This window comes from Magallana gigas, chromosome 4 (genome assembly GCF_963853765.1).
Source record: "Magallana gigas chromosome 4, xbMagGiga1.1, whole genome shotgun sequence".
In the NCBI taxonomy this organism is placed as follows: Eukaryota; Metazoa; Mollusca; class Bivalvia; order Ostreida; family Ostreidae; genus Magallana; species Magallana gigas.
In genome coordinates, this window is record NC_088856.1 from 54,208,468 (window position 1) to 54,235,272 (window position 26,805).

The following is a 26,805-nucleotide window of genomic DNA, read 5'->3' on the forward strand; positions in this document are numbered from 1 at the left end:
GGCATTCGTCTGTCTGTAAACGTATTACGTTTTTGATTTCTCTCCAGAATCAGTGGGTTGATACCAACCAAAGATTGCACAAAGCATATTAGGTTAAGAGGATTCAAGTTTTTTAAAATGAAAAATAGGGTTAATCGTCCAAAACTTCGGGTAATTTTTTGTATGCTGTAAATTACAATTTTTTAACACAAATAGATTTGCAACTCTAAAGTTGTCCATCGAAATACATAAATTTTCAGACCAGGAGCTACAGACCTTTAGCTAGAATACAAAGAGAAAATATTTTAAAATCTTAATAATAAAATAAATAGTGCCTGTAAGGGAGGGTAACAGTTGAAATTGATACCCCTTGAAAACCATTGTCAACCTCCACTACATAATGCATTGTTATTATGCCCATAATGTCCACGTCTTCAATTGTGTGAATTTCACTGCATATGTGACAGGGGTTGAAGCATTTTATTTTGGGGTGGGGTGACAAAGAGGCTATTTAGTGAACATGTATTTTAGGTAATTTGATTCTGTGGGGTAACCTATGGCCGTTGGACATGTGTTGTCAATTAAAAAGGTTACCGGTACATTTTTAACTCTGTCTTCTCGTGCATTGAATGTTGTAGCTATAAACTTAAGCATGTTGTGTGCATTACATATGAAACTGTGATTATTATTAAAAATATGACCCTGAAGCTAGGGTATAAATAATCCGAGAATTTTCTTGGTCCCCCTTTTTTTTCAATGAATTGATTTTTGCAAACAGCAAAGAATTAAAGTAAGTGTATCGGTCAGAGGAGCCTCAGATTCAGCTTTAGACTCTGAAATTCAAACATGGGACTCCCTGACGGGTCCATCTAAGAGCTATGGTACTCGGGTATTAAGGCCTGTTGGCATTATTTGTTTGTCATTGCCCTGACAATGTTGTCGAGTTTTACTTGACGTTGGTTTGCACATGATCAAATATACTGAAAATCGTTGTGGACTTATTAACATTATTTGATAATGTGTGTGTCAAATTTTTGTCATATCTCAATCTGATTCTCAATGAAGTTTTTAAGTCAACTTTGTATTTATTTCTTAAATGAATCCTGCTTTTGAACAATATATTTGCCAAAAGTTATCAGTTCATTTTTCTTTGTTATGGATATGAAATTATTTTGTTGCGATTCTGAGAATGTTACACAGAATTTGATTGGACTCGGGTGACTCTTAACTAAAGTATTCATCTTGCATGCCACTTAGATCACATGATGAGACATTTAATTAATTATCTTTGAATTTTTTTTTCAGATCATAGATCAAAGAATCTGAGCATGGATCCCTCTCGTAATTGGGCCCAGGATGTGTTACGGTGTCGTCTCTGTGAGACCCCGGGCCCCCCTATGTACTGTGTCATTTGTAACAAATATCTGTGTAAAGCCTGTGTGGGGGAACATCTCTCTGATTTATCCAAAGAACACAAAGTGCTGCCATTTGAAAAGAGAGGATCTACTCCTAAATGTTCAAAACATTCCACAAAACTATGTGAACTTTACTGTGAACAATGTGGCATTCCTATTTGTGCAACATGTGCTTCCTCTAAAGAACACTACAGTCACAAGTTTATTGAAATATCTAAAAACATTGACAGCAAGAAGGAATTAATTCAAAAAGATTTACAAGAACTAGAGAAATCCATTTATCCCAAATACCAAGAAATTGCATCCATTAACCAAGTCCAAAAATCTGCTCTGAATGAAAACTCCCAGAAATTAACAACAGAAATCGACAAACATGGAGAAGACTTGCACAGAGAAATAAACACCATTATCAGAAACATGAAATCCAACGTGGAGGAAACGGACACCAAACACCTGGCTGTCTTAGACAAACAGGAAGATGAAATTAAACACACCATTTCTGAAATCACACAGACCATTACTGAACTAAAGACGTTACTGCACTCCAATGATGTCAGCCGTGTCTCTGCCTACAAATCCAGGAATGATGAATTCAGAAGATTGCCTCCTAAACTCACAGTGTCCTTACCAAGTTTTACCCCTCAGAAGATCAACAAAGAACAGCTTTATCAACAGTTTGGTTCTCTGTCAGCGTCATCTATCAAAACAGAAGAACATGGCTACACCATGGAATCTCCCGGTGCCGAGTCCTCTCCCCCGGACAGACCGCTCATTGATGTACCACGGATCATCACACAGATAGACACCGAGTATGGACGATTACGCTGTGTGTCCTGTCTGAGTGATGAGGAGATGTGGATGTGTGGTGGTGACAAAATCATGAGACTCTACAACCTCCGTGGGGAACTAGTGAAGTCAGTCCATACCAAGTCAGGGAACTCTCCATACGACATAGCAGTGACAAGGAGTGGGGATCTAGTTTATACTGATAGAGACGATAGCACTGTGAACATAGTGAAGAATACACAGATACAGACAGTGATCAGACTACGGGGGTGGAGACCTTGGGGTGTCTGTAGTACCTCCTCTGGTGACCTCCTGGTTGTCATGAAAAGTGATGATGATAAACAAACAAAAGTTGTGTGTTACTCTGGCTCCACAGAGAAACAAAGTATTCAGTACAACGACAAAGGACAACCTCTCTATTCATCTGGTGGATATAAATACATCAGTGAGAACAGGAACCTAGATATCTGTGTGTCAGACCATAGAGCCCATGCAGTAGTGGTGGTCAATCAGGCCGGGAAACTCCGGTTTACCTACACTGGTCCTCCCTCTACTACCAAGGGATTCTATCCACTCGGCATCACAACAGACAGCCAGGGTCGCATCCTGACAGCAGACCGTGACAACCACCGTATCCACATCCTGGATCAGGACGGACAGTTCCTCCGCTACATTGACAACTGTGATTTATTCTGGCCATGGGGTTTATGTGTGGACACCAGAGACAACCTCTTTGTGGGTGAGAGGGACACAGGTAAAGTGAAGAAAATACAATATTACATGTAAACAAACTGTGTATAATTATCTATCAAATCAATGTAGGTAGATAAACTGTTACGTGTAGACTATGTAAACAGACTGTGTACATATATTACATATAGATAACGTGTTCATCTTTATTATAATATGTCAGAAAACTCTGTTTATATACCACAACATATATATATGTGTGTGTGTGCATAAAATTATGATGTGTATACCATTATGTGACAACAAATTAATTAACTGTGTTTAGATCTATTTTATCATATTGACTTTACTAAAATGATTCCTGTATGCAGAATATTACATGTACATGTGTCAAATTATTGTACATAAACAATTGACTGAAAACAGACTTGTTTTTGGTCAAAGATTTGTGTTTTTATTTTTGAAAATGAAACTTAATATTTGGAAAATTGATTAATTTGAAAAACAAAGAGAAAATGATCAAGTCATATGTAATTTTATCAATGATATTTTCATTAAACAAATTGATAAATTAATGATTTTGTTATTTCATGAAACTACTTATGTTAAGTTTGGTTATTGGCCATCTCTAGATTCAGTGTTTATACACTTGCCGGAAGAAAGGATTTTTTTTTAATGTTGCCAGAGAAAAGTTTCAAATATTCAAACCTTCCTTATTAAACCAAAAATTTTTATGTGAACTTCATATAATTTATTTCATTAAAGTTGATATCAAAATATCTTATAGTTAGCTACTGACCTCAATAGGTCTGAGGAGTGGTGGCGCTTGACGTTACTTATTTTTCTCTATATGAAAAAAAACTTACCTACCTAAAAACTGAATAAGGTTTTATTAATTTTATGAAGAGAAAAATAAGTAACACCAGGTGTGTGTGTTGAAGAGGACAAACCAACATTACCATATGGGTGCCTATTTTGAAGATTGAAATTTGAGAAAATGTAACATTGATAGCTGGAAGTTTTAACATTCAAAGCTATTTTGTCTGAACAAATTGATATCCTTCGTAAATTTACAGAAATGGGTCACAATTTACACGGTTTACAACCATGCGCGGATCTAAAAGGGAGGTGCCCCCCCCCCCCCCCCGAAAAACATTTTTTTCTTGATCCGCGCATGACAACTTCAACAATTTAAGATAACTATGCAAGTTTTGATGTAAGTTTAATTCCCCTGACCCCCTCCCCCTTTCTTTGATCCGCGCAACAATATATGTACCTCTTACCCAGTTACGATAAAGGTAGTCTACGAGTTGTGTCATATAGCTGATACAGAGTTACCCCTCTTTGATCAGAATTTACAAGATTTGACAGCATCCAGCAATATCGCGAAGGGATCACAGTAAATATTAACACGTGCGCGGAACTAAAGGGGCAGTTAAAGGGGGGAGGGGTTAGGACCCCTTACTGATAAAAGTGAGAAGAAAAAAGACTATAGCCTAAGGGCATACGTAGAGAGTACGTTGGTTTCCGTCGAAGATTGACCCCTGATTTAATTGTTGCATGCTCGTATCTAAAAAAAAAAGGAAACCTAACATAGGCTACTTTCATTTACTATGTAAATTTAATAAATTTATGATTTTTTTTTCAGAAGGGGCTCCGGACACCCCCCCCCCGTTTTTAGTTGTGCGCATGTGTTAATAATGACTTGGGTGCGGAATTATGAGGGTGTTTTCACCATATTGCTGGATGTGCTGATTTCTCTAAGAAATTATATTATAGGGAGAAAAAACGTACGAATGTAAGGACCGAAGATCAATAAATGCCGATTGATACCTGATAATTCTTGTTAACTTTTTGTGTGAAAAGTGGTTGGAAGAAAGACTCGTCGATAGAGTAAGTTCTATGCTTATCCGGAAATAAATCAGTATTGCTTCAGATCTAGAACTAGCAACTTTGTGACCAATACATTGATTCCTGTTCAGTTGTTAAAATTTTGGAGAAAAGAGGGGAAACAATGAAAACATACAATGTTTAAAAAATCATAACTCGTCATATCACATACAAAGGTTATAATAACAGAACGAAGTGATAACTAAAGTTAAAATAAAACGGAACTGGGTTTTCTTTTTTTCAGACAATAAACCGATGTAAAAATGAGAATCAAATATACACGTGGATTTATTTGATCTGTTGACATCTTCACAAGTATTTGGCACCCTAAAACATGGTAATAACATTATGAATCTCAAGGGTTTTTTTCAGGTTTATTAAAAATTGTCATTTTATATATGACGAGACATATCTCACTCATATTATACACCATTGATTTTTTAAACTTTAAAATATTTTTTCTTTATCTTGCAAGAAGCTATTATAAATGTTCTTATAGATGAATTAAGTTAACGAAAGTTTATGAAGAAATAAAAAGATAATATCAGAAATAACAAAGAGATTATCTAAAACATCTATATACGTGCTAACTGCTAAAAGAAGTAATCGAAGAAATTTATGACTAATTCGTCTTAACTGTAAAGAAATGCGCATACATATGCATAGCATCGTTTTGTTAACAGTCGATTAAAAAAATTAGTCGCTGACATTAGAAGCATGCATGAGAGAGAGAGAGAGAGAGAGAGAGAGAGAGAGAGAGAGAGAGAGACAGAGAGAGAGAGAGACATAGAGAGACACAGAGAGACAGAGAGAGAGAGAGAGAGAGAGAGAATAAATATCGTATCAGATACTAGTATGATTTGGAATTTGTTTTTGTTTTTTGGGGGGTTTTTTTTATTCAAACTTTCATGTACATTTCATTTACATCTTCTTATATATTTAGTTTACAGTGCATAAACATTACATATTCACTTCATTTGAGATTTAGAATATAAGTATAATATAAACACAGTTACATACCGAAGATAAAAAAAGCACATGTACAGAAAAGTGTATACACCGACAGACAGACATATATATGCACAAACAATCTCGAAAACTTGCTTTTACCACCCATGAAAGTTTGAGTATTTTTAGTTATGAGGTGGGGGGGGGGGGGTGAAAGAGGGTGGAGAAAGAGGGGAACACTATCTATCAAAAACTCATACATATGCAAGAGGATACATAAAAGTAGACTTATATTTTTTTGTCATTATTTGCTTACAATTTCTTTGCAGCTATTATAAACACAGTTTATAACCAATCGCAATATATTTATAGTTTGCCAATACTTTTCATACTCAGCAAATTTACAATTCTACAACAACAATAGTTTCTCAATATGCATTCTATCAGTGTTAGTTCGTTTTAACATGAGCGTCGAGAGGTTTGGGACATTCTTATATTTACTGCCAAAAATAAATTGTTTTACTGTAAGAATCAATATGTTTTGACGTCTATACATATTTCTGTTTTTGAATTTACCAAAAAAGTATAGGTTTTTTTTTTTATCAAATTTCATTAAAAAATTAAACTTGCTTCTTAACCATTCTTCAAAGTAGAGCCATATTTTTTGACATGAAAACAGTCCATAAATAAATGTTTTATAGTCTCTATATCTTGATTACAGAAAGAGCAGGCTGGCGAATCAATTATATTGAGTTTGAAAAGGTACTCATTTGTTGGCAAAATTATATGTAAAATCTGGAATTGCAACCATTGAAATTTGGATTCTCTCGAGGTTTTAAATGGGAGTTCAAAAATATTATTCCATTCTATTTCTGTATAAGCAAATCCACTTTCTGTCCACTTCTTTACTGAACGAATTGATTCTTTTTTGTTATCGATGAGTACACAATACATATCCTTACATCCTTTGCTTTGTTTGTAAAAAATACTGAGAGAATTTGGAATAAATAGTCCATATTCTACCTTATTATTATTTAAGGCTTTTAATCTTTCAAAAACTGCTCCTTTCAAACTTCTATACTCCTATGATTTGGAATTTATATAAAATAATTACTCTGTTTTTTTTTTTTTAATTTATATCAATATTTATATGTCAAATGCAATCTACATATGCCGTCTACAGCTAGATTCAGTGTAGAGTGCAGGCACGTAGCATCAGGGGGGGCCAGCCCCCCCCCCCCCCACTTTTTCTCGCAGCAACAAATTTTTTAAAATTTACATATAAAAAATGGAATTATCATGGAGTTGGCCCCCCCCACTTTTTTGGGGGTATGTAAAAAATTGATATAAAAATAAGGAAATGAGGAGTGAAATAGAAGTTATATAGTACGCCAGCCCCCCCCCCCCCCAACCCACCCACCCACGGATTAGGATTTTGAAGATTTTGGGGAAACTTAAAAGTTGTCCTTTTTTTTTTTTTTTTTTTTTTTGCTTGTCAAGATTTTTTGGACTTTCAAAAACGATGCTACGTGCCTGGAGTGATGAAAACGTACCGTCAGTATTCCCGCGCCCGCGAAGTTCACTCGATATTTCCGCAATATGTTCACAATGCAGAAATGCAAGCATATTGATATCGACATGAATATATATAAAATACATGGTTACTGTCTGGAAATATGAGCTATATTTGGGCGAGGGTAAGAGAACGCCTGTGAACTTTACCCAGTGGCGTCGGAAGCAAATTAAAATTGGGGGGGGGGGGGGTGGGTAGACTAATCCTCAGAAATCTTGACAAGCAAAAAAAACTGATATACCCTATTACCCCAACTTCTCAATAATTCAATTTTTTCATGGTAAATTTGCAAACAATTATATTTGCTGCGAGAAAAAGTGTGTGTGTGTGGGTGCGGTGGGATGGGGTGGGGGGGGGGGGGGGCTGGACCCTCTATGATGCTATGTGGCAGTATGTGGCCAATGGTGGGGTCTATCTTTGCAAAAAAAGTGGGGAAGCTAAGCCCCCTAGCCCCCCTGGTTCCGACGCCTATGTTACCGACTCCACAGATTTCTGTAAATGCAATTTTGTTTTTCTTATCGTTTGTTAAAGTGTTTGTCTTTTTTTATTAAAAAAAATAATAATAACCCAGAAACGAATGTTTCTTGTTTGTCAATTTATTCATCAACAACTGCTTTTTATATTCAATCAGTACTCTTAAAATGTGTACTTCAAATATCCAGCACTCTGACACATTATAACTCGGGTCACATCCAACAAAATGCTAGTTAATACTGATCTCCTATAGTACTTCTCATCCTATGAAGAAAAATCTGCATGAGTGCAAATCAATAATTCATGTAATAGTTATTTACAGCATGGCCACAGTACGCTAGTGTATAAATAATCTACTTGAGTGTGATTAAAATTTCACACAGTCGGCCACATCCGTGACCGATCATATCCGACATGCCAACTTTTGGGCAAAATAAATTAAAAAAATTAAAAATGAAGCATGTTATAACATGGTGATGATATGAATGAACATGAAGCTGAATGTTTCATGCATGGGAAATAGTTTCAGTGAAAATTTTCAAAACATCAAGATATAAATAAAAGACTTTAAACAAACACACACAAAAAGAATTTCAAGCTTGTAACACTTCAGATATTTAACATGCAGACTTCCCATATACATGTATAATATTTACAGACACAGTCTTTATAATTCAGTGTTAATTAGCTAGCTAGAGGGAGTAGATAATTAATAGGAATATAGTTTGCACTTGGGTACATCTTTGTCGGAACACTCTCGGCTTTTATTGAAGTAGTACCAGCACCCATCTTTACGAATCAGCTTCTTTATATATCCATTGTGTGGCCATCTGTCTGCCTGTAAAAGAAATGAAATCTCATTTAATAAACTGATAAATCATCATTATAACAGCATAAAACAAGTGAATAAAAATTAAATTGAGGAGGGGGTGTACAGACCCCTACCCTCACCCCTTCCCTTGACCTAGCATGGAATGGTTTGTTCAGTGACCAGGCTAAACTTTATTTTACAACAAAATAATTTTGATGATAGAACATTCTATCTAGATGCCATTCACAGCAAATGGAGACATTATGATAGAATATAATAGAATGAAATTATGAAACAATCAAATCTGGAATTTTTAATGGTATTTTATAGAAACATGATATGCAGAAGAATATATATGCCGAGACAAAACAACTAAGATTTCATCGTGAAAATTTTAAGTTTGGGACCTGTTCACTAAATTCATTAATTACATTTTGATATCCAGAATCGGCAGGAACTGATGCAGAAAAATATATTCTCCAAACTAAGATTTCCTTGTGCACAAATTTTTAGAATGGAATCTGTACGCATTTTATTCAGGTAACAAAGGTCTATTGATATTAAAAGTTCTAATTTTTCAATAATGAATTCTATATTGAAATTATGTGAATACATCATTCTTCATTTACATGGTATAATGCATAAATATTGTTCATATTAAATTTTTCTTTTTGTCACCAATGAGCAAGTGATCTTGCATATATGAATTTAAATACATACTTCTTTTCTCCTATTCACAAAAATTCAATTTCATCTGACAATGAAACTTGTCATCTTTTATCAGATATTAAACTCCATTATTGTGCCACTTTGCGAAATTCATTCATAACAATACTGAACACACTCTGAGTATGTGCTTCGTTCCAAACAAACTATATCTATATAATTTGTGAAAATAAATTAATATATTTACATTATCCAGTGACCAGTGTCTTTGCCTGTGATAACACTACGTATCGATTTTGTACTATATAACTAATAAATAAATACAAATGACGCCAAATTGAGGCGCCAGCGGGGTTTGTTTATTTATATTTAAATATTTAATCGTACGATGGCTTAAAATTATATAAATATAGGTAATAAGGAATCATTCTTTGAATATTATGAGGTGATAATTTCTGCCGGGGCATGATCAAATCTATCATAAAGCCCTTCAGGCTTTATTGGATTTGATCACGCCCCAACCAAAATTATCACCTCATAATACTCAAAGAATGATTCCTTATATATTTACAAGTATAAGTTCCTCTATTTCTTACGGAAAGTTAAAGCTAATTCATTAAGCTCTATAGAAACAGCCAGACTGAAATCTACACGCCCCATTTATCAATTGGTCGAAATCTACAGCGGCTGAAACTGACAGGACTGAAATTGGCACCTACAGCGACCTCATTAAAATCAGGGACTGCACGAAATAATCATGATGATGCCAGACTCAAAATCTCACAGGAGACGATTTTGGCTGTTTTTTTAGCTGACATACTTAAATGTACATTAACAGTAATTTAGTGAATTTTACTAACTTTTCATAATCAATTTATTAATTAGTTAAAGTAAAAATGTTAATTTAAACAATAAAATGCTATCTTTTATGATTCATGCAAGTTATGAAGGTAGCGATCATTGCAGGAAAAATTTATATAACCAGCTAATGCTGGTTATGTATTTTTTCTGCAATGTCGCTACCTTTATATCCCGAATGAATCATTAAAGATAGCATTTTATTGTTCAAATATACCCAACCCCATCACAACTGTTTTATTTGGGGGTATCAATGGTGACAGAATTTACCTCGGCTTTATTGCAGACTACGTAATCCTGTGCGTCCCTGTATCCGGCCAACTGGAACCGATACGCTTCTTCTACATCGTCACTCCACGATGTTGCGCGCACCATCTTTGTAGGTTTCACTGACATATTTGCTATTCTATACACACCTGGAAAAATATCAAGAAGTTTTATAATGATTTACACACCAAGTCCCCATGACCATGTAATTTATACATAATGTAACAATGGCGCCGGAAGCATATATAGTATTACCTATATACCTATAAAATATCTTACCTGTCAAAAAAAAATTCCCAAATGATGAAATTTCTTTCTTTTTTTTTGGGGGGGGGGGGGGGGGGCAGGGGGCTAGTATACCTTTCAAATTGACTCCTTTGAGAAAAAGTGGAAGGGGGCTGGCCCCTCTCTACAGATGCTATGTGCCTAATGGTTAGGTCTACCTTTGCAAAAAAAAAGTAGGGGGGGGGGGCCGGGGGCTAAGGGTGCAAAACACAGTTTTATATGTAATGTTATACTAGGACGTTTTCAGATGAGGGGCAAGCAAAACTGACCCCTATAAAAATAAATTGTTAAAATATGTTACATATATATTTATATATCAATTGAAAGATAAAATCGTGAATTTTGTAAATATTTAAAAATAATGCACATGTAACTTAATGCTAGAATTTATTTGGCACTCAAAACATGCGGAAAATAGACAAAAGGGTGCCTCTAAATGCAGTACACCCATGCATTTTAGGCTCCCCCTAAAAGCTTTATTTTAGAGTCTCACAAAATTAATTTTAAAAATTTTTCTACATACTTTTCTCATGTATTCGAAAAATAATTCATTATATTATGCAACTGAGAGTTTAAAAATTTTATTTTCATGTATACCGCATAAAAATAGCAGGAAAATCCCTACCCATCATGCTTTTCCCCAGACCCCTGGATTTTATATGAAACTGTGTTAAGCTACCTAAGGCTATGGCCCCCTAAAATGAACATCATTTTACTGTAATTCTTTGTACAGATATATATGTGATGTTTATATTTACATAATGTTCATATTGATTCAACTGCCCACAATTTAGAAATATGACATTGTAAAGAAAACCTTTTCCCGCCATTTTTGAATTTTTAGCATAAAACAGCTTGTTTTCAAGCAGTTTTTCTTTCAGAAAACATAGTCGCCGCATGCTTTAAAAAACAAAATATTTCAATCAGAGATGTATCTATATAAGCCAGGGCTAATAAGTGACAAAAAAATGTTCCTTGTTCAAGCATGCGCTCTACATTTCCCATTCATAAAACGATAAGAAAAATGTCAATTTTTAACTGATTTTGATTGAATTATAGAAATAGCGTCACTTCTGACGTCATATACTGCCAGTGAGTGCAAATAAATCAAATGTGGTAGATCCGGATGTGATTTTATTCTTTTACTTTGGTAAAGCCCACTTTATATGATAACCAATAACGTTAATGACAGTTGTCTACTGTTTTGTCCCATATATAAAGTTGTGTATATAAGTTCTTATTTGACGAGGGAGACAGCTGGTTTTGCTAGCTACTTTTCTCCTGAGTTCCCGTCTCGTCTGTCAATTTGAGGTCCCTGTTAAAGTTAGGTTTTAGGGTTGGGGGATTTTAAGTACTTGCTATTGACTTGTGTTCTTATTTTGTTATAATAAATTTATAAAGGGTTGTTAATCTTGGTTTTCATTTACTTTGAGTTTGGTTTATTATATCTGGTTTATCTATATTGAGAGTAAAGTCGTTATTTATACCTTATTTATAAATTAGTGAAGTTTAATTCTGAATGTATAAGACATGCCGGTCATTAAATTCAGTCTCAAAACAAAAATAAACACAATGCGAAGTACTGGTAAAAACCTATACGGCACTGACCTCCTACACAAATAAATAGGTGAAAAATGAATTTTACATCAACTCTTCTAAAATATAACAATTTAACATTTAACTGTACCAGAAACACTTAAAAAATAGCAAATTATGGGGGCCAAATTCAACTCATATCATATATATAGTTCTTTGTCGACATAAGAACAATTAACAGAGAGAGAGAGAGAGAGAGAGAGAGAGAGAGAGAGAATTTTATACATTAAGTGTATCATGGCATAAAAGCACATGTAAACTGAAAGGAACAAGTGTAAAAAAAAAAAGTGGGTGCCTCGGAGGAAAAAATATTTTTTTTAATATTTGTTTTTCCTCCGAGGTACCCACTTTTATAACGATTTTTTCTTAGTTTTACACAAGCCTCTGTGGTAAATGCACTCATGCATGTGCATGCACATTTGAAATCAATTGATGCAGCAAACTTAGAAAAACATATATCACTATCACTTTTACCTGTCGCCATTTTTCCAATATATATCCTGTATCCTATAAATAAGCACTACGGGCGTCAAAGAAATAAGAATGATCGGCTGTATAATGTACGTGTGTACGTTTTGGAGATTGACTGTACACAACAAATCTAACAGTCTACACAATCAGAATACCGGTCTATAGATAACAATAGCAATTGATACTGCCAGATATCTTTTGAAAAACTTACCAGACAATACGCACTATCAGGATGGATGAAAAGATCGAGCGTTACCTGAATAAACAAGTCAAATCGTCTCGCTCTACTGAGTTTGAATCACGTTTGTTTACATGTTACCACACCAACTGCTGAGCGGCACTGAATAAATTCTCGACTGTGATTAGTCAATATTCAACATCGAAAGAACGGCTACTCTAAAATTGCGGGAAAATATTGCAGAATGAGTGCTGTCGTAGGATGTGAACCAAGATTTGTTGTGGTGTGGTTTGATAGAAATATTTAGCAAATATTTTACAAGACTTCTTAGGGTCGATTTCAGAATAATATTTTGAACAGGCCCCGCAGGGTAGCAACAGGATGGGTTGGTGGGTGCGTGGGGGAGGGGGGGGGGATTCCACTTCAAAATTTCTATGATTTCGAGATTTCGATCAATATATTATTGGTTAGGTTTGCCCCTTTCCCCTGAGTTTGTACATGTTTACAGGCCAACCAGTGCTAGGGCAATATTCTTCCTTAATAATTAGCCAGTCCCCTTTAAATTTTCAGAATATGTTACGGAACGGTATGTTTATATTTGCTAAAATATTGCAGCAGAATAGCCTAATCGGTAATTTTGAACTGAACTCGGTAAACATACATTTTAGGCCACACCAATATAATTTCTTGTTATTCTCTAGTTTTTAAATAAAACTATACAAATATTATTATTTTTAATTTCAAGTTTCCAGGAAGTTCTGCGCTGTTCTCTGCTCTATTTTTAGTATTTTAGATAGTTTCAATTTTTAAAAAATTGGAATATAAAAAATTAATTTTTTCGAAAATATGTCAACCAGATGCTACACAAGTGTAAACTTGATCTGTAGTTTGATATTTTGAAGCTGTTCAGCAAATTTCATATTATTCCTCAAACGCATAAAGAAAAAAAGTGTGGAAAACTGAAGTCAGACAGACGGACGGACAGACGGACTGAAGGACGCGCAGAGGAAAGCTATAGGCGGAAGTGACGCTAAATTTACTCCCTTTTGTGCAGTGATGGCTTCGGTGCGGCTTTATGTTTCAAGTTTGTTATGTTCCACCGCGCTGGGAGAAAGATATCGCTATCTATAAGGTAAACAATGGTAGGTACACATGCAATCTGATTAAAATAAGATCTTTGATCCGCTCTGACAAATTCGATGTCGCTACACAAAGATCATCTTTGTGTAGCGACATCGAATTTGTCAGAGCGGATCAAAGATCTTATTTTAATCAGATTGGTACACATGTAATCAGAAACGTAGATGTGTTGACATAGTATAGTGTACACGGCGATGCTGCACTATAGATCGATGGCTATCTTTTTACGATCGGGTTATTTCAGAGAGGGATTGGAAAATGCATCTTTGTTGCACATTGAAATAGGATATGTTAAAGAAACCGAAGAATATCTCTTAAACTGAATGATTGAAAGGACAGCCTGGAACTAAATTCAACTTGTGTAAAGGGGGGGGGGGGTTAGTAAATCCTGGATTTACTAACCAAAGACATCTCGCATGCGCCCAATAGGGGTTAGCAAATCCTGGATTTTCTAACCCCAGAGAAAACCTGGGGCATGCGCCCAATAGGGGTTAGCAAATCCAGGATTTGCTAACTCCCTTTGTGAATCCTGAAGAATTTTTACTCAAGCACATAAAAAAAGAACTTAGATCACACCACCTACAAATCAACATTTACATAATATATTTTGTAATGAATAAATTCACTGTGTAAGAAATACATGACTGATTGTTTTAAACAAAAATCAATATCTACAGACATTTAATTTTTTTTATTGAATACATTTGTAATATAGATGATACTAAGAAATTTCTGTTTTCACATCAGTAAACTAAGGGCAATTAGTAATGCCCTGTTTAACATTGACTGTGAAAATCAGGGTTAGTTGATGAATTAGTAGTGACTAAGGCTACTTTTCACTGTTTCTCTAAATTCCAAGAATTAAAATAATTCCGAATTTAAATAATACTCTGTTTTATGTTTATATTTTATTATAACATTGTCAAAAACTTTATCTTAAAGCTTAAATATATTTCTGACATGGTTAAATTTAATTGCTATTTCAGTTGTTGTTTGCCTATGCATGCTTTGAGTGAAATTTTTGATTTGGGTATTTCTCAGTCCATTGTGAGAAAACTTAATAGACCTTGATCGAGTCAAATTTTGTAAAGGTGGTCATGTGACATGGTAAAAAAAATGATTGTCCTTACCATTTAAATTTAGTACCATGTTTACCATGTAAAAGGGCAGTATAGTTTTGCTTTAATAATTAAGTTCATCAATTTTTTGTAAAGTGAATGCTATACACATGTACTAAATACATGGTTCCCTTTAAAATTAATGTTTAATTCCAAATTTAACACTTTCAGTAGTACAGAAGTAAAGCTTTAAGGTGGAATAACACATCATCACAAAATGGCTGACCACTGATCAAAATGACTTTTCTTTTTATCAAAAGGATTTTATGGATTGAAACATGTAACTTACTCCATAGCCGAGTGGTTAAAGTGTACGACTTGTTATCCGTACATCCCGAGTTTGAATCCCGCAGGGGCTTTTGTTGTTACTTACTGGAATAATTATTTTAGATATTCATTTTTTATCCCCACACTGCAAATTTTTCACTTATTTGACATTTGTACAATTTATTGATCATTATATCTTTCATTATCAAAAAAATTCCTGTTAATTTGAGTGACTTTTTCCGGAAGTGTTATCCTACGGTAAAAAAACAAACAAAAAACTCTTCATACATGTTTACAAGAATCAATTTGAATGATGAATTTTAATTTCATTTAGATGATAATAATTTATAAAGCCCCAATTTCTTGAAAGAGTTTTCTTTAATCTCATGCACATGTACAACACTCTAATAAAATAGATTTCTACAGATAGTTAACAGCTGTCTAATAGACCCTTTCACAATAACTGCAGTACTGACCCAGGGGCCATAACAGTTAGATGAGCTTACTTTTGATCTCATTCTTACTTTTAAAAAAGGAATAGATAGGGTGAAAAAGTAAGATTGAGATAAAAAGTGAGCTTGTCTAAGTTTTATGGCCCTGGGGCCGATCTTTTGCAGGGCAAATTGATGTACATGTACTTTGCAGAAGTTTTAGAAGGTAGGTAATTAAATAACGCAATAGAAACAATTGGCGTTATGTCTTATATCACCAAACTATGTCAATTTGCTCTGCATGCAAAAGAGCAGTACCGCAGTTACTTGAAAGGGTCTAATAGTGTTACATGTGTAAACACTGAGTTTGAATTGAAATACTTTTCTTGGAGATGTGAAAGACAATTGTCCTAATTATCCCAGATCAAATTAACCCAATTGACCATGGCATTGGTGGCTCTCTGTGATGCTTGAATTGGGTTGACTCTGCAGGAATTGGCCATTTGTAATGTCAGAAAGTCCGTGTAACGTGCCTGATATGAATGTGAAAAAGATAAGAATTTGATGAGGGAGATTAACACAGACTAATTAGTAAATTAACAGATGTGTAATGTTTATTGAGAGGGGTCACTTTATATCTGAGCTAGCTTTGCAGCCCCCCTAAACGTCTGACTGTAGAGCAGGCCTGCTGGGAGGTGGGGAATTCCTTTATAAGTTTATGTTTACCGCCATTGTAGATGTTATTTATCTTAATTCTGCTGGGCTAGCATTTGTTGATGTTACAGATATCTCTTGTTTTATTTATTCTCACAGATTGACCTGGTGTCAAGAATGGGGAGACTGGTCAGAGGGAATTCAATGACCAGGCTGTCTACAGCAAAGGAACGGCCCCTTCATCTATTAGGAATTTGGATTGTGTTTTCCAGTAATCTGGTATATATTGGATACCTTGAGAATTAATTTAATTTATGTGGATGAAAGTACATAAAAATCTAATATAATCACAGTGTCAATATTTTACTAAATTGTAGTCAATATTATTTAAGGAATAAGGAATCATTCTTTGAGTATTACTTTGGTTATTTTTATTCTTGGGAGTCAATGTTCATGGGTTAAGTCAAAATTTCCCTGGTTCGTGGGGACGTAATTTCGTTGGATGTGAAATCGGGACATTTTTGATAAATATTAAACAATTTATATATATTTACATTTGTGGGTAAGGGTTACCAATATATGAAAGCCACAAACATTGGTCTTCCATGAAAAATGATGATTCCACAGTAGAGGTGATAATTTTGGTTGGAGCATGGTCAAATCCCAAAGGGCTTTATGATAGATTTGATCTGAATATTTAACAAATGATTCCTTGTTACTTATATTTATATAATTTTCAGCAATTGTACGATTTAATATTAAAATATTGACATATCTATGTGATTTTAATTACAGTAACTTTTAATTATGAAAACCCTACTTGTGCCCAAGCAATACATCATTTGAATTTATTGGAATTTACAATACAAAATCGGTGTCTTAATTATCACAGACAAAGACACTGAAAAATTTAAATATTTGATCATAAAATGCATTCTAAAAAATTTTGCTTAAAAAATTAGTTGGATTATTTCTCCTTAACCAGCAAAAAATGTATTTCACATTTGGTCATTGGGTGAACATGCATTTATTAAATGAACTTATAACTGCATGTAATGTTATAAAGTACCTCTGTATACAGATGAACCATATACTAGTATTAAGGGTCAGTTAATTAAAAAAAAAAATATAGAAAACTTAATTATTTAAATCTTAATTTCTATCATTTCGTGGGTCTAGCAAAGACCCCTATAAATCTAGATTTTACTTTGAAATTCCTACTTTTTCTCTCTATATTGTTCATGTTTCTCTTTACTGGTATTTTTTAAATTGAGAATGACTTCAAACTAATCAAGGGAAGTTTAATTTTGAGGGGTTTCTGGGTTTTGAAATTGGGAAGGCGGAAGGCATAGTTGTTAATTAATACATCATAATTAACTTATGTTTGAGATTCACTGGATTCTTGAATAATTTCTTATCACCATTTGATCTCAATGGAAAGTTTAGCCTGGTTAGAATTGAACAATTAAGTTATTTTAAGTAATTATTTTAATTGATATACTTTGAATATCTTGAGAATTATATATATGTATATATATGTATTTTTCATTGATGTTACATGTATTATTAGGAACATATGACTAATTGACATGTCTATTTGAAATTAAAAGACTGATAGTGATATATCATGAGTTTTATGAACTCCACTGAAACTTGTTGGCTTGCACTGACAACCGCAGAACTGGGTTCTATCCTTGCTGTCATGTAAAGTCTTAACGAAGTAAATGAATAATGAATGGGTTCCTTAACCAGGTTACTGTTGTGGCGATCCACTGTTTCTGCCCACAGTTCCTCTGGAGACTTTGTATGCATGGAAATCAAATTATCGCTGGGTACTTCATCAATGAAAGACATAAATTTTATTACACATATATACCCCTGTAAGGAGATTTCCAGTTGGCAATGACAGATTTGTGGGGCGTGGAGAATTGTGGGGGGGGGATGTAGACAGGAGAGGTAGGAGGTCAGTGTTTGGGGGTTGGAATGGGCCATTATGGAGTCTGACCCCTGTTCAACACCACATAAACAACATACACTGACAGGGTTACGGGCTTCCAGTGCTGAGATTTTCATTTAGACAATGTGATTTTCCCCCTCTTTCTCTTCCTCGATTCATGGAATGTTGATTAATGCTTCGGTAGCATGCTTAACTGCGACTGCTGAATTATTTTGCCTGGCTGAGAAGGAGAGAGGTTGGGGGGATTATTTGAGGAAAGTGTCACTTGAAAGCTGTTGAGAAATAAATCATTGCAGTGGGAAAACCATTGCTGTCCATGTAACTCTCTCTGCCAGTCTCCATCAAATGCAACATGTCTGAAAGAAAATCCAGCATACTTCTAACATACAGTCTAAAAATAAGGTCAATTACTTTAATTATAATTATATATATTGACACCCAATCCCCTTTCATAATGTGTACTATGAATATATTATAATAGTATATACATGTAGTATACCTATGATAAGACATAAGTTAGAAATTCAGCAGGCAAGAATTCATCTGTAATTTACTAAATTGGCAACTTATTCACCAGAGCACAATATGTGCATATATTTTCTTAAAAGAGTGCTGACGCCTTATCACTAAGTTAAAGAGGAAGGAGTTGCAATTTGTATAAACCCATATTGTTGGTTTACAGAATGACCAATTTGAAAATGCATTAGGATTGGCATTTTCTCTTTGGCACATCTACCATACATATGCTCTGGTAGCAATAAACTGAATTAGTTTTGAATATCGTTAGCTGAATTTTTGTTTAAGAAGAGGGAATTATCTTTGGTATATTTACCATACCTATAGTTACAATTTGTTTACTGTATACACACAAGATGACCAAAGTACATAAGTATTAGCATTTTCTCTTTGGCACATACATGTTCTGTTAGCAATAAACTGAATTCTTTATCTGCCGAATCAACTAATACAGACACTTATGACATTGAAGGGCCTGTACTCTGTAATTAACACAAACATGATATGTGGGGTGTTGAATCATTACCAGTGGTACTCACTAAGTGGTTTACCGCTGTACAGCTGTCATTTTTCCTCATTTCTACCTTTGAAGGTTAATTTAAAATCCTAGAAATTTCTTATCACCCACTTATCTCCCCTGATTTCTGTAGATAAACGTCTCTGTGTTTTGAGCTGGTTTGACCTCTGCCATTTTTTTTTCTGTTTCATTTGTTTATCAGCAAAATCTGATCATTGGCAATCACAGACGAGAGATTAGATAATTAGCTTTTTAAAGTTTGTTGTCAATTTGTTTGCACTCCGTCCTACAACTGCTCAGAACAAGAAACAGCTGCCATTTGTGTTGCGTTGAATTAAGATAAATCGGGAAAGAAAAGTTATTACCAAGCCCTGAAAAATGTCACAACAAGCAGTGAAACCTAATAAGTTTAATAAAAGACTGAAAATCTAAGACAGGCACCATTTGAATGAAATATTAAATTAAATGCACTTTGCATCATGATAACAGATTACTTTCTTTTAAAAAATCAACAAGTTAAATGATTTGGTGAAAGTCTCTCTGATTTCAATCATTATTATTCATTGTGGCTGAATTTTTGTGAAGTTTGTACATTTAGAGTATTATATTACATATATATATATATTTGATTTATATTGGAGAAAACATGACGTAACATCCAAAGAATTAGTAAATGTGTTAAATTTTTCAATAAGCTATATCTGTACATTCTTCTGTATGTCATTGAATTTTTAATGATAAATAAAACAATTTGTAACCAGATCGAGATCACAGTATTTGGAAAGCAGACCATCAAATCCTGTATCACATGTTAGATGATTTATTTCGTATAGTCATTTTGATGTCTTGGATAATATTCATCAAAGCTAACAAAGGATAATGTAATCTGAAATTATATGTAATTATTATCACAATTTAATTAGTTGCGCATAATGTGATTGTTTCATTTTTTTTTCTATTGTAGGAAACATTAAGGTCTGGGGTTGCAATGAAAACTCTTCAATTGTAAGTATGAATGCAGCTAGGGACATTATTATAAATGACTTGAATTTTTCCCTGTCTAGGAACTCCAAAAGTGTGACTTTATACATGTGAAATTAGTTTGTGATGAATGAAATCAATTACATTCACATCTGAATGGTCGTCTAGAATTTGTGTAAAGCTAACTGCCTGCCTGGGTTATACATTCATTCTTAGAGAAGTAATTTTTCAGAATCTTAACACAACATTGTTTTAGGTCGTTAAACACTTGTTCCCACCTCATACCCCGCATAACTCGCTGACACTGGGCGAGTTCACCCTCAGAATCTCCCAGCCAGCCAATCAAGCCTCACCAGAAACCCTATCCAAACTCACTGGACTCACAGAATTCCTGCCGAGAATTCCATGTGTTTTACTCCCCACTGCTAATTTTTAAGCTGTTGTTTCTCGCATTTCAAAACATTAGCTGTTTGTGGCGAAGGCTTTCGTCTCAATGAGGACCACATGTCATTGGATGCGATGAAGTCATCTCTGTGTTTTACTTTTTTTCCTTGTGTATAGCTATTTTATGCTTCCTATAGGAGTGACAGTGCATTGACTCTGTGAAACAGAATTCTGTATATATTAGTTAGAAAACTGGACATTTTACTGCAACAGCTATATAGCTTCTGTAGTTCAACTGTGTGGTAAGGACATTTAACTATTATACATTTAATCAGAAATGATGCATGTAATTTTGATTCAAAAGCTTATATATAATATTTACAGATTTTTCACAGGAATGAGATATAATTGAATAAATGATTTCATTTTGAAAAGAAATATTATTTATTATATAATCATACTGAAGATCTATAATAACATACACTCACTGAAGAATATTATTGGTGTTTAATTATTATTTATTTTAAATTAAACTAATGTGCTAATGTGTAAGAGAGAGAGAGAATAAATATGGTATCAGATACTAATATGAATTGCAATTGATATAAAATAAAAGGAGAGAGAGAGAGAGAGAGAGAGAGAGAGAGAGAGAGAGAGAGAGAGAGAGAGAGATTGGAGGAAGTTAGAAAGAGAGAGAGAGAAGTGGTTTCTTCTTAATGAGAGTTGCCTCCCTTTAATTGAGCCAATAAACAAACAGACATTTTTCACCTGTGAAACAGGTGCCCTTCCCTGCTGTTACAGCAACTATAATGGCACTTCTCCCTGATATATGGAGTATCCTAAAGCCATTGTTTAAGGATGTTTACAGAAGGAAAATGTGGAAACTGTAGCTGAAATATTCCTTGGCCATTTTCAAAAACCACTTAATAACGGAAATGGTTACAGTTGTGATAAAATAATTCCTTCCTTTCTAAGATTAATGACTTTTTTTTGGGTAATGAAATGATTCATGTATCAGAATTCTGTGATTTATACTTCAATTTCTTTCCTGTCTGAACTGGTCTTTTATGCAGTATACATTTACTTATTTATTTCCTTAATTAAGTAAAACTTATCTTTGATTTATGTCACTTTTAACACTTATAGGACTTTAATTTGAAAAAAAAAAATTGTTTGATTTGTAAACCATGTGTTTGGGTAGATTACTCAATGATGGTGAATATAATTGACGCCAGATTATGCTGAGATTGAAGGGCTTCCCAAGTTTATATTGGATCTTTTCCTCAGATCGCGACATACTGAAGACCTTTCCGTGCAATATCCCTGGTTAACTGGGATTTCTCAAATATCCGAACATTTCATTAAAAGAGTCTCAGACATTCAGTGATCTTGTTATGGCAGTCGCAGGGAGCAGAATTATGTAAATCGCATCAAATCTGAAACACCACTTTATTCCTCGTCGTATTGATTTTGAATAAAAGATCTTCTAATGTTAAAAAAATTCTGATAGTAAATTCATGTTTACGTTTAGCAATAAACCTGAGAATGGGGACCTTGCTGTGTATATTACATTCAATATGCTGAACTCTGTATAATAAACTGGTCCATCTTTGGAAGGAACTGAAGTTGGAAGAAGTGTTTCCTTACATCGTGTGAGAAAAGGACAAGTCCATTAGCCTTTGCGGGATCGAATAAGGCACGCTGGAACGAAACCTTTGCATGACTTGACACACAGGAAAGGGAAGGATCGTTAGGAGGGTGACTTGTAGCAGATATAAATGAACTTGAATTATGAATTATGGACTGTATAAAAAAACATATAACTGAATTCCCTGCTGAGATGGAATAAATTGTCTATGACTGGAAAACTCTTGGCCATGATTTTTTTTTTTTATGTAAAGACCAAAATAAGCATGGGGGACTATACCAAACAAGAAAGTTCCATTACAGTAAAAGAATAATAAAAGTCAGCAAGATTATGGGGAAAATATTGTACACAGATAAGCCAACTATAAATAAGGACATATAAACAATGTCTAAATATTCCAGAAATAATCTCTTTACAAAAATAGATGAATATACATCATTCCTCTTATTTACTTGTGGTTCTGTGCATGCTTTCAAGAAGATTTCATTGAATTGAGGTATAATTTATATATGGCCACACCAACATAATTTCTTGTTTGTCAGATATTCAGTGAAAAAGGGTACCAGCAGGCGAGCTTTTAAATAATAAAATTATTATTTTTTGTAGCCAAAATGTTTAGGCGGTACGTAGATAAATTTGAGCGGACAGTTATATTTCTTCTACTTGTTTCTGATTTACAAATTAAAAACTATTTGAAATGCGAATAATAGAGTGAAAATAGAACAGAAATCGGCTCAGAATTTCCTGGATGCACGAAATTAATAGTAATATTATTTGTATAGTTTTATTTGAACATGAGTGTGCAGTGTCCGACGAACAAGAAATTATATTTGTATAGCTTAAGGTCAATAATGAAAGTTCCGTAAAAGGACAAACATATGTTAAGGATAATCTCTAGTGATTTGTATCTGTATGTATCACGATGTATTGAGTCAGGGAGTAGAGTTTGTTGCATTGATATATCGAGTCTATCAGTGAATTGATCGAGTCTATCAGTGAATTGATCGAGTCTATCAGTGAATTGATCGAGTCTATCAGTGCACCACTAATGTTCATGATCTCAGCCTTTTTTTATCACATAGTGAAAGTTTCTGTCATCCGTAACGGAGAACTTAACGAAACTTTTATTATCAAAACAAACACGATTGTGAAGGTGGCCCAGGACAGTTTTTTTTAATATAATTAATGGTAGCCAGGGGATGTGTGTCTTCGAACTCTGTAACTAGAATTTCCTGAGTTCCCAGTCAGCACGAATACCTTTAATTCACTCTTTATAAGGCCAATCACCAATTTCTGAAGAAAATTACAGTAAAAACCTGTAAAATTTTCTTCATGCTGGTTTTTATGAGATTTTGACCCTTTCATACTTCGCCCATTTTTCAGGATTTTTCAGCTTTTTAGACCTGAGCCCCCAGCAAAGGGTTGACATTGTGTGCCGCGTGCATGTTGCACTATCACATGTCAGAAACTTACCGGTGTATAGTTTACAATGTCCCATCCACCTATTGGTTGTGTTATTTCAGCTCCTGTCAGTATCTTGCGATTTCACTGTGTAAAATCAACACAACAGTCAGAGCCGCAAGTTTTCGCATTTTCCTTCTGATTCACATGTACTTAATTTTAGTGGCCTACATATTGCATACCAATTTTAACAAAGACACCCCTCTACCTAATAATAATCTTTAAAGCCATTTCATGAATTTTAGAAATATCATTACCCTTCAAGTAAAGCAACTCTCAATTTTACAAAAATATTGACAGGTACTTTAATTGAAACCGTCCCTTGCTAACCAAGCATTGGTGTCCATCCCTACTGAACAAACTTAAGTTGTTAAATAATTTTCTTTAATTGTTCAATCATACCTAACTCTAAATATGCTCTATGAAAATTATGTCTAGACATTATCTAGAACTGCATGTTTACATCTGTGTTTATTTGTTTTGAACATCTTTAACAAATCTCTTGGAACACAAAATTTTTAACATCACGTTTGAAATAAACAATGGCTGTTTGTCCTGTCGGTCTATGTTTAGCTACTTTTCCAGATGGATCGTGTTATAATGATGAAAGTGCATGTGAACTTCAGCTTCCCCAGGCTTTAAATTTTGCCTCATTTTATCGGTTTTTAGGTTTTAGAATATCTTTTCCAAGGCCAAGAGATGAAAATGCTGCCGAGCATGTCATCAATTTCAGTGAAACTAACCTAGCATTGTTCAGGACTTCCTAGGATAAAGAGTCCATTACAAGGTTAAAACCTCATGATCAAATAATGGATACATGGTGAAAGCCAACAAAGACATTATAAGACTTGAACTTGACCTAGTAGATAAATATCACCAAGGTTTTACAAGGTCACTCAACTTTAACCTTATCCAGTCATTTGAAATTCATAAAATGACAAAACTTAGAATTGTGCTAAAGGAAGAGTACTCTGAGAATCAAGCAATAAAGATGAAATGGAAAATAACAATTTATTTAAAAACTTTGTTGAAGTTGATGTAAGAGGGCAGCCGAAAATCTGCTCTGTGGCTTTCACATGATGGCTGATGTACTGGGGAATCGTTAGAGTACGTGGTGGCTCAGTTTTCGAGGTATTCATAGGTAGCTCTCCTCCACGAATTTATATCCTCAACGAAAACAAATTTTAAAAGGTTAGTTTTCTTATTGAAACCGAAAACCAACACGTCCACAAATTAACATCCCCACAAATAACAAAAAAGCCACAATCCACGAAAATTGACCCCCACGAATTTTAATGATTCCACAGTATTATATTTGTCTCTAATGTGTCCTGTGTTAGCCCTAAAGCTCTAGACTCTGTGGTATAAGCTGGTTTATACATAAAATACAGAATTTATGTGTAAAAGACAATCAATCTTGTAACACTGCAAGAAAAATGGTTAGGAACCGTCGAAACAAAGGTTCTCTTCATTCATTATTAATAACAGTCGGAAGAAATCAATCGTAATGGGCAATATAAAAAATGGAGAGGGAAAATAATCAATGTCGTAAAGTGCACAATGATGTACCTGTATATAAATATATATAGGACTTTGATCTACAGCTTAGTACTGGCTTATTATTGACATAGCTGTGAAGTGTCCTCATGAAAATAGTTCCGTGTTTGGCAAAGTTCAAGCAGGTTCATCATGTCCGAGGAAGAAAGGTTGAACTTAAAATGAGAGGGGTTTGCCTCTATCCAGTATTAAAATTAAGAATTCTTGGTTTCTCTTTATTTTAGTCTTGTAGGAGGATAGAAGAATTTGAATAATACGATATGATAAATAAAAGAGGCCTGACATGGACTCAGACACTGTCAGTAGTAGTGAAGCATTCTACCACTGAGCCACCCTGACTACCATTTATAAACCAGCGTTTAACCTCATCTATTGGTTGTGAAGGTTTAATTTTAAGTTTGTAATGGTACCACAACCTACACCAATCCTATATAGCCATAAAAGTCAAGTAAATATAGGAAAAACAAATAGCTTGTACTTTGTATTAAATCAAAACATCATTGCCATAGGACATCACTGTTACAACACACCATTGCCATAGGACATCACTGGTATAACACATCATTGCCATAGGACATCACTGGTATAACACAGCATTGTTACAGGACATCACTGGTATTACACAGCATTGTTACAGGACATGACTGGTATAACACAGCATTGCCATAGGACATCACTGTTACAACACATCATTGCCATAGGACATCACTGGTATAACACATCATTGCCATAGGACATCACTGTTACAACACACCATTGCCATAGGACATCACTGGTATAACACAGCATTGTTACAGGACATCACTGGTATTACACGGCTTTGTTACAGGACATCACTGGTATAACACATCATTGCCATAGGACATCACTGGTATAACACAGCATTGTTACAGGACATGACTGGTATAACACATCATTGCCATAGGACATCACTGTTACAACACATCATTGCCATAGGACATCACTGGTATAACACAGCATTGTTACAGGACATCACTAGTATAACACAGCATTGTTACAGGACATCACTGGTATTACACAGCATTGTTACAGGACATGACTGGTATTACACAGCATTGTTACAGGACATGACTGGTATAACACAGCATTGTTACAGGACATGACTGTTACAACACAGCATTGTTACAGGACATCACTGGTATAACACAGCATTGTTACAGGACATCACTGGTATAACACAGCATTGTTACAGGACATCACTGGTATTACACAGCATTGTTACAGGACATGACTGGTATTACACCGCATTGTTACAGGACATCACTG

The 26,805-nt window shown here is 34.4% G+C and overlaps 3 protein-coding genes across 13 annotated transcripts in view; 2 read left to right on the forward strand and 1 right to left on the reverse strand.

Annotated features, from left to right (window-relative positions):
- Positions 1–3,445, forward strand: part of LOC117682044 (E3 ubiquitin-protein ligase TRIM71) — a 40,014-nt gene extending 36,569 nt beyond the window's left edge. For all 10 annotated transcript variants that reach the window (XM_066083020.1, XM_066083015.1, XM_066083019.1 and 7 more), the window contains one exon: positions 1,285–3,445. In XM_066083020.1, the coding sequence (XP_065939092.1) occupies positions 1,308–2,966 (1,659 nt within the window). In that variant the 5' untranslated portion in view covers positions 1,285–1,307 and the 3' untranslated portion in view covers positions 2,967–3,445. The remainder of the gene's footprint in view (positions 1–1,284) is intronic.
- A 4,416-nt stretch (positions 3,446–7,861) lies between these two features.
- On the reverse strand, positions 7,862–13,042 carry LOC105326055 (meiosis expressed gene 1 protein homolog). The gene is made up of 4 exons (XM_011425889.4): positions 12,921–13,042; positions 12,713–12,745; positions 10,361–10,506; positions 7,862–8,593 (listed from the first exon to the last, which is right to left on the reverse strand). The coding sequence occupies exons 2-4, from the start codon at positions 12,720–12,722 to the stop codon at positions 8,465–8,467; spliced, it is 285 nt and encodes a 94-aa protein (XP_011424191.3). The 5' UTR covers positions 12,723–12,745; positions 12,921–13,042; the 3' UTR covers positions 7,862–8,464.
- A 7,426-nt stretch (positions 13,043–20,468) lies between these two features.
- The window catches only part of LOC105334346 (neuroglian), a 55,434-nt gene continuing 49,097 nt past the window's right edge, over positions 20,469–26,805 (forward strand). Inside the window, exon 1 of one of the 2 annotated variants that reach the window (XM_034452304.2) lies at positions 20,469–20,492. The gene's annotated coding sequence lies outside the window, so the exon portion shown is untranslated. Of the gene's footprint in view, positions 20,493–20,793; positions 21,155–26,805 lie in introns of those variants that run through there. The other variant, XM_066083025.1, reaches the window with a different exon arrangement.

Coding starts and splice junctions, on each gene's coding strand:
- LOC105326055 (XM_011425889.4), bottom strand. Junction 8,594..10,360: donor TAGTCTGCAATAAAGCCGAG/GTAAATTCTGTC, acceptor TTTCTTTTACAG/GCAGACAGATGGCCACACAA.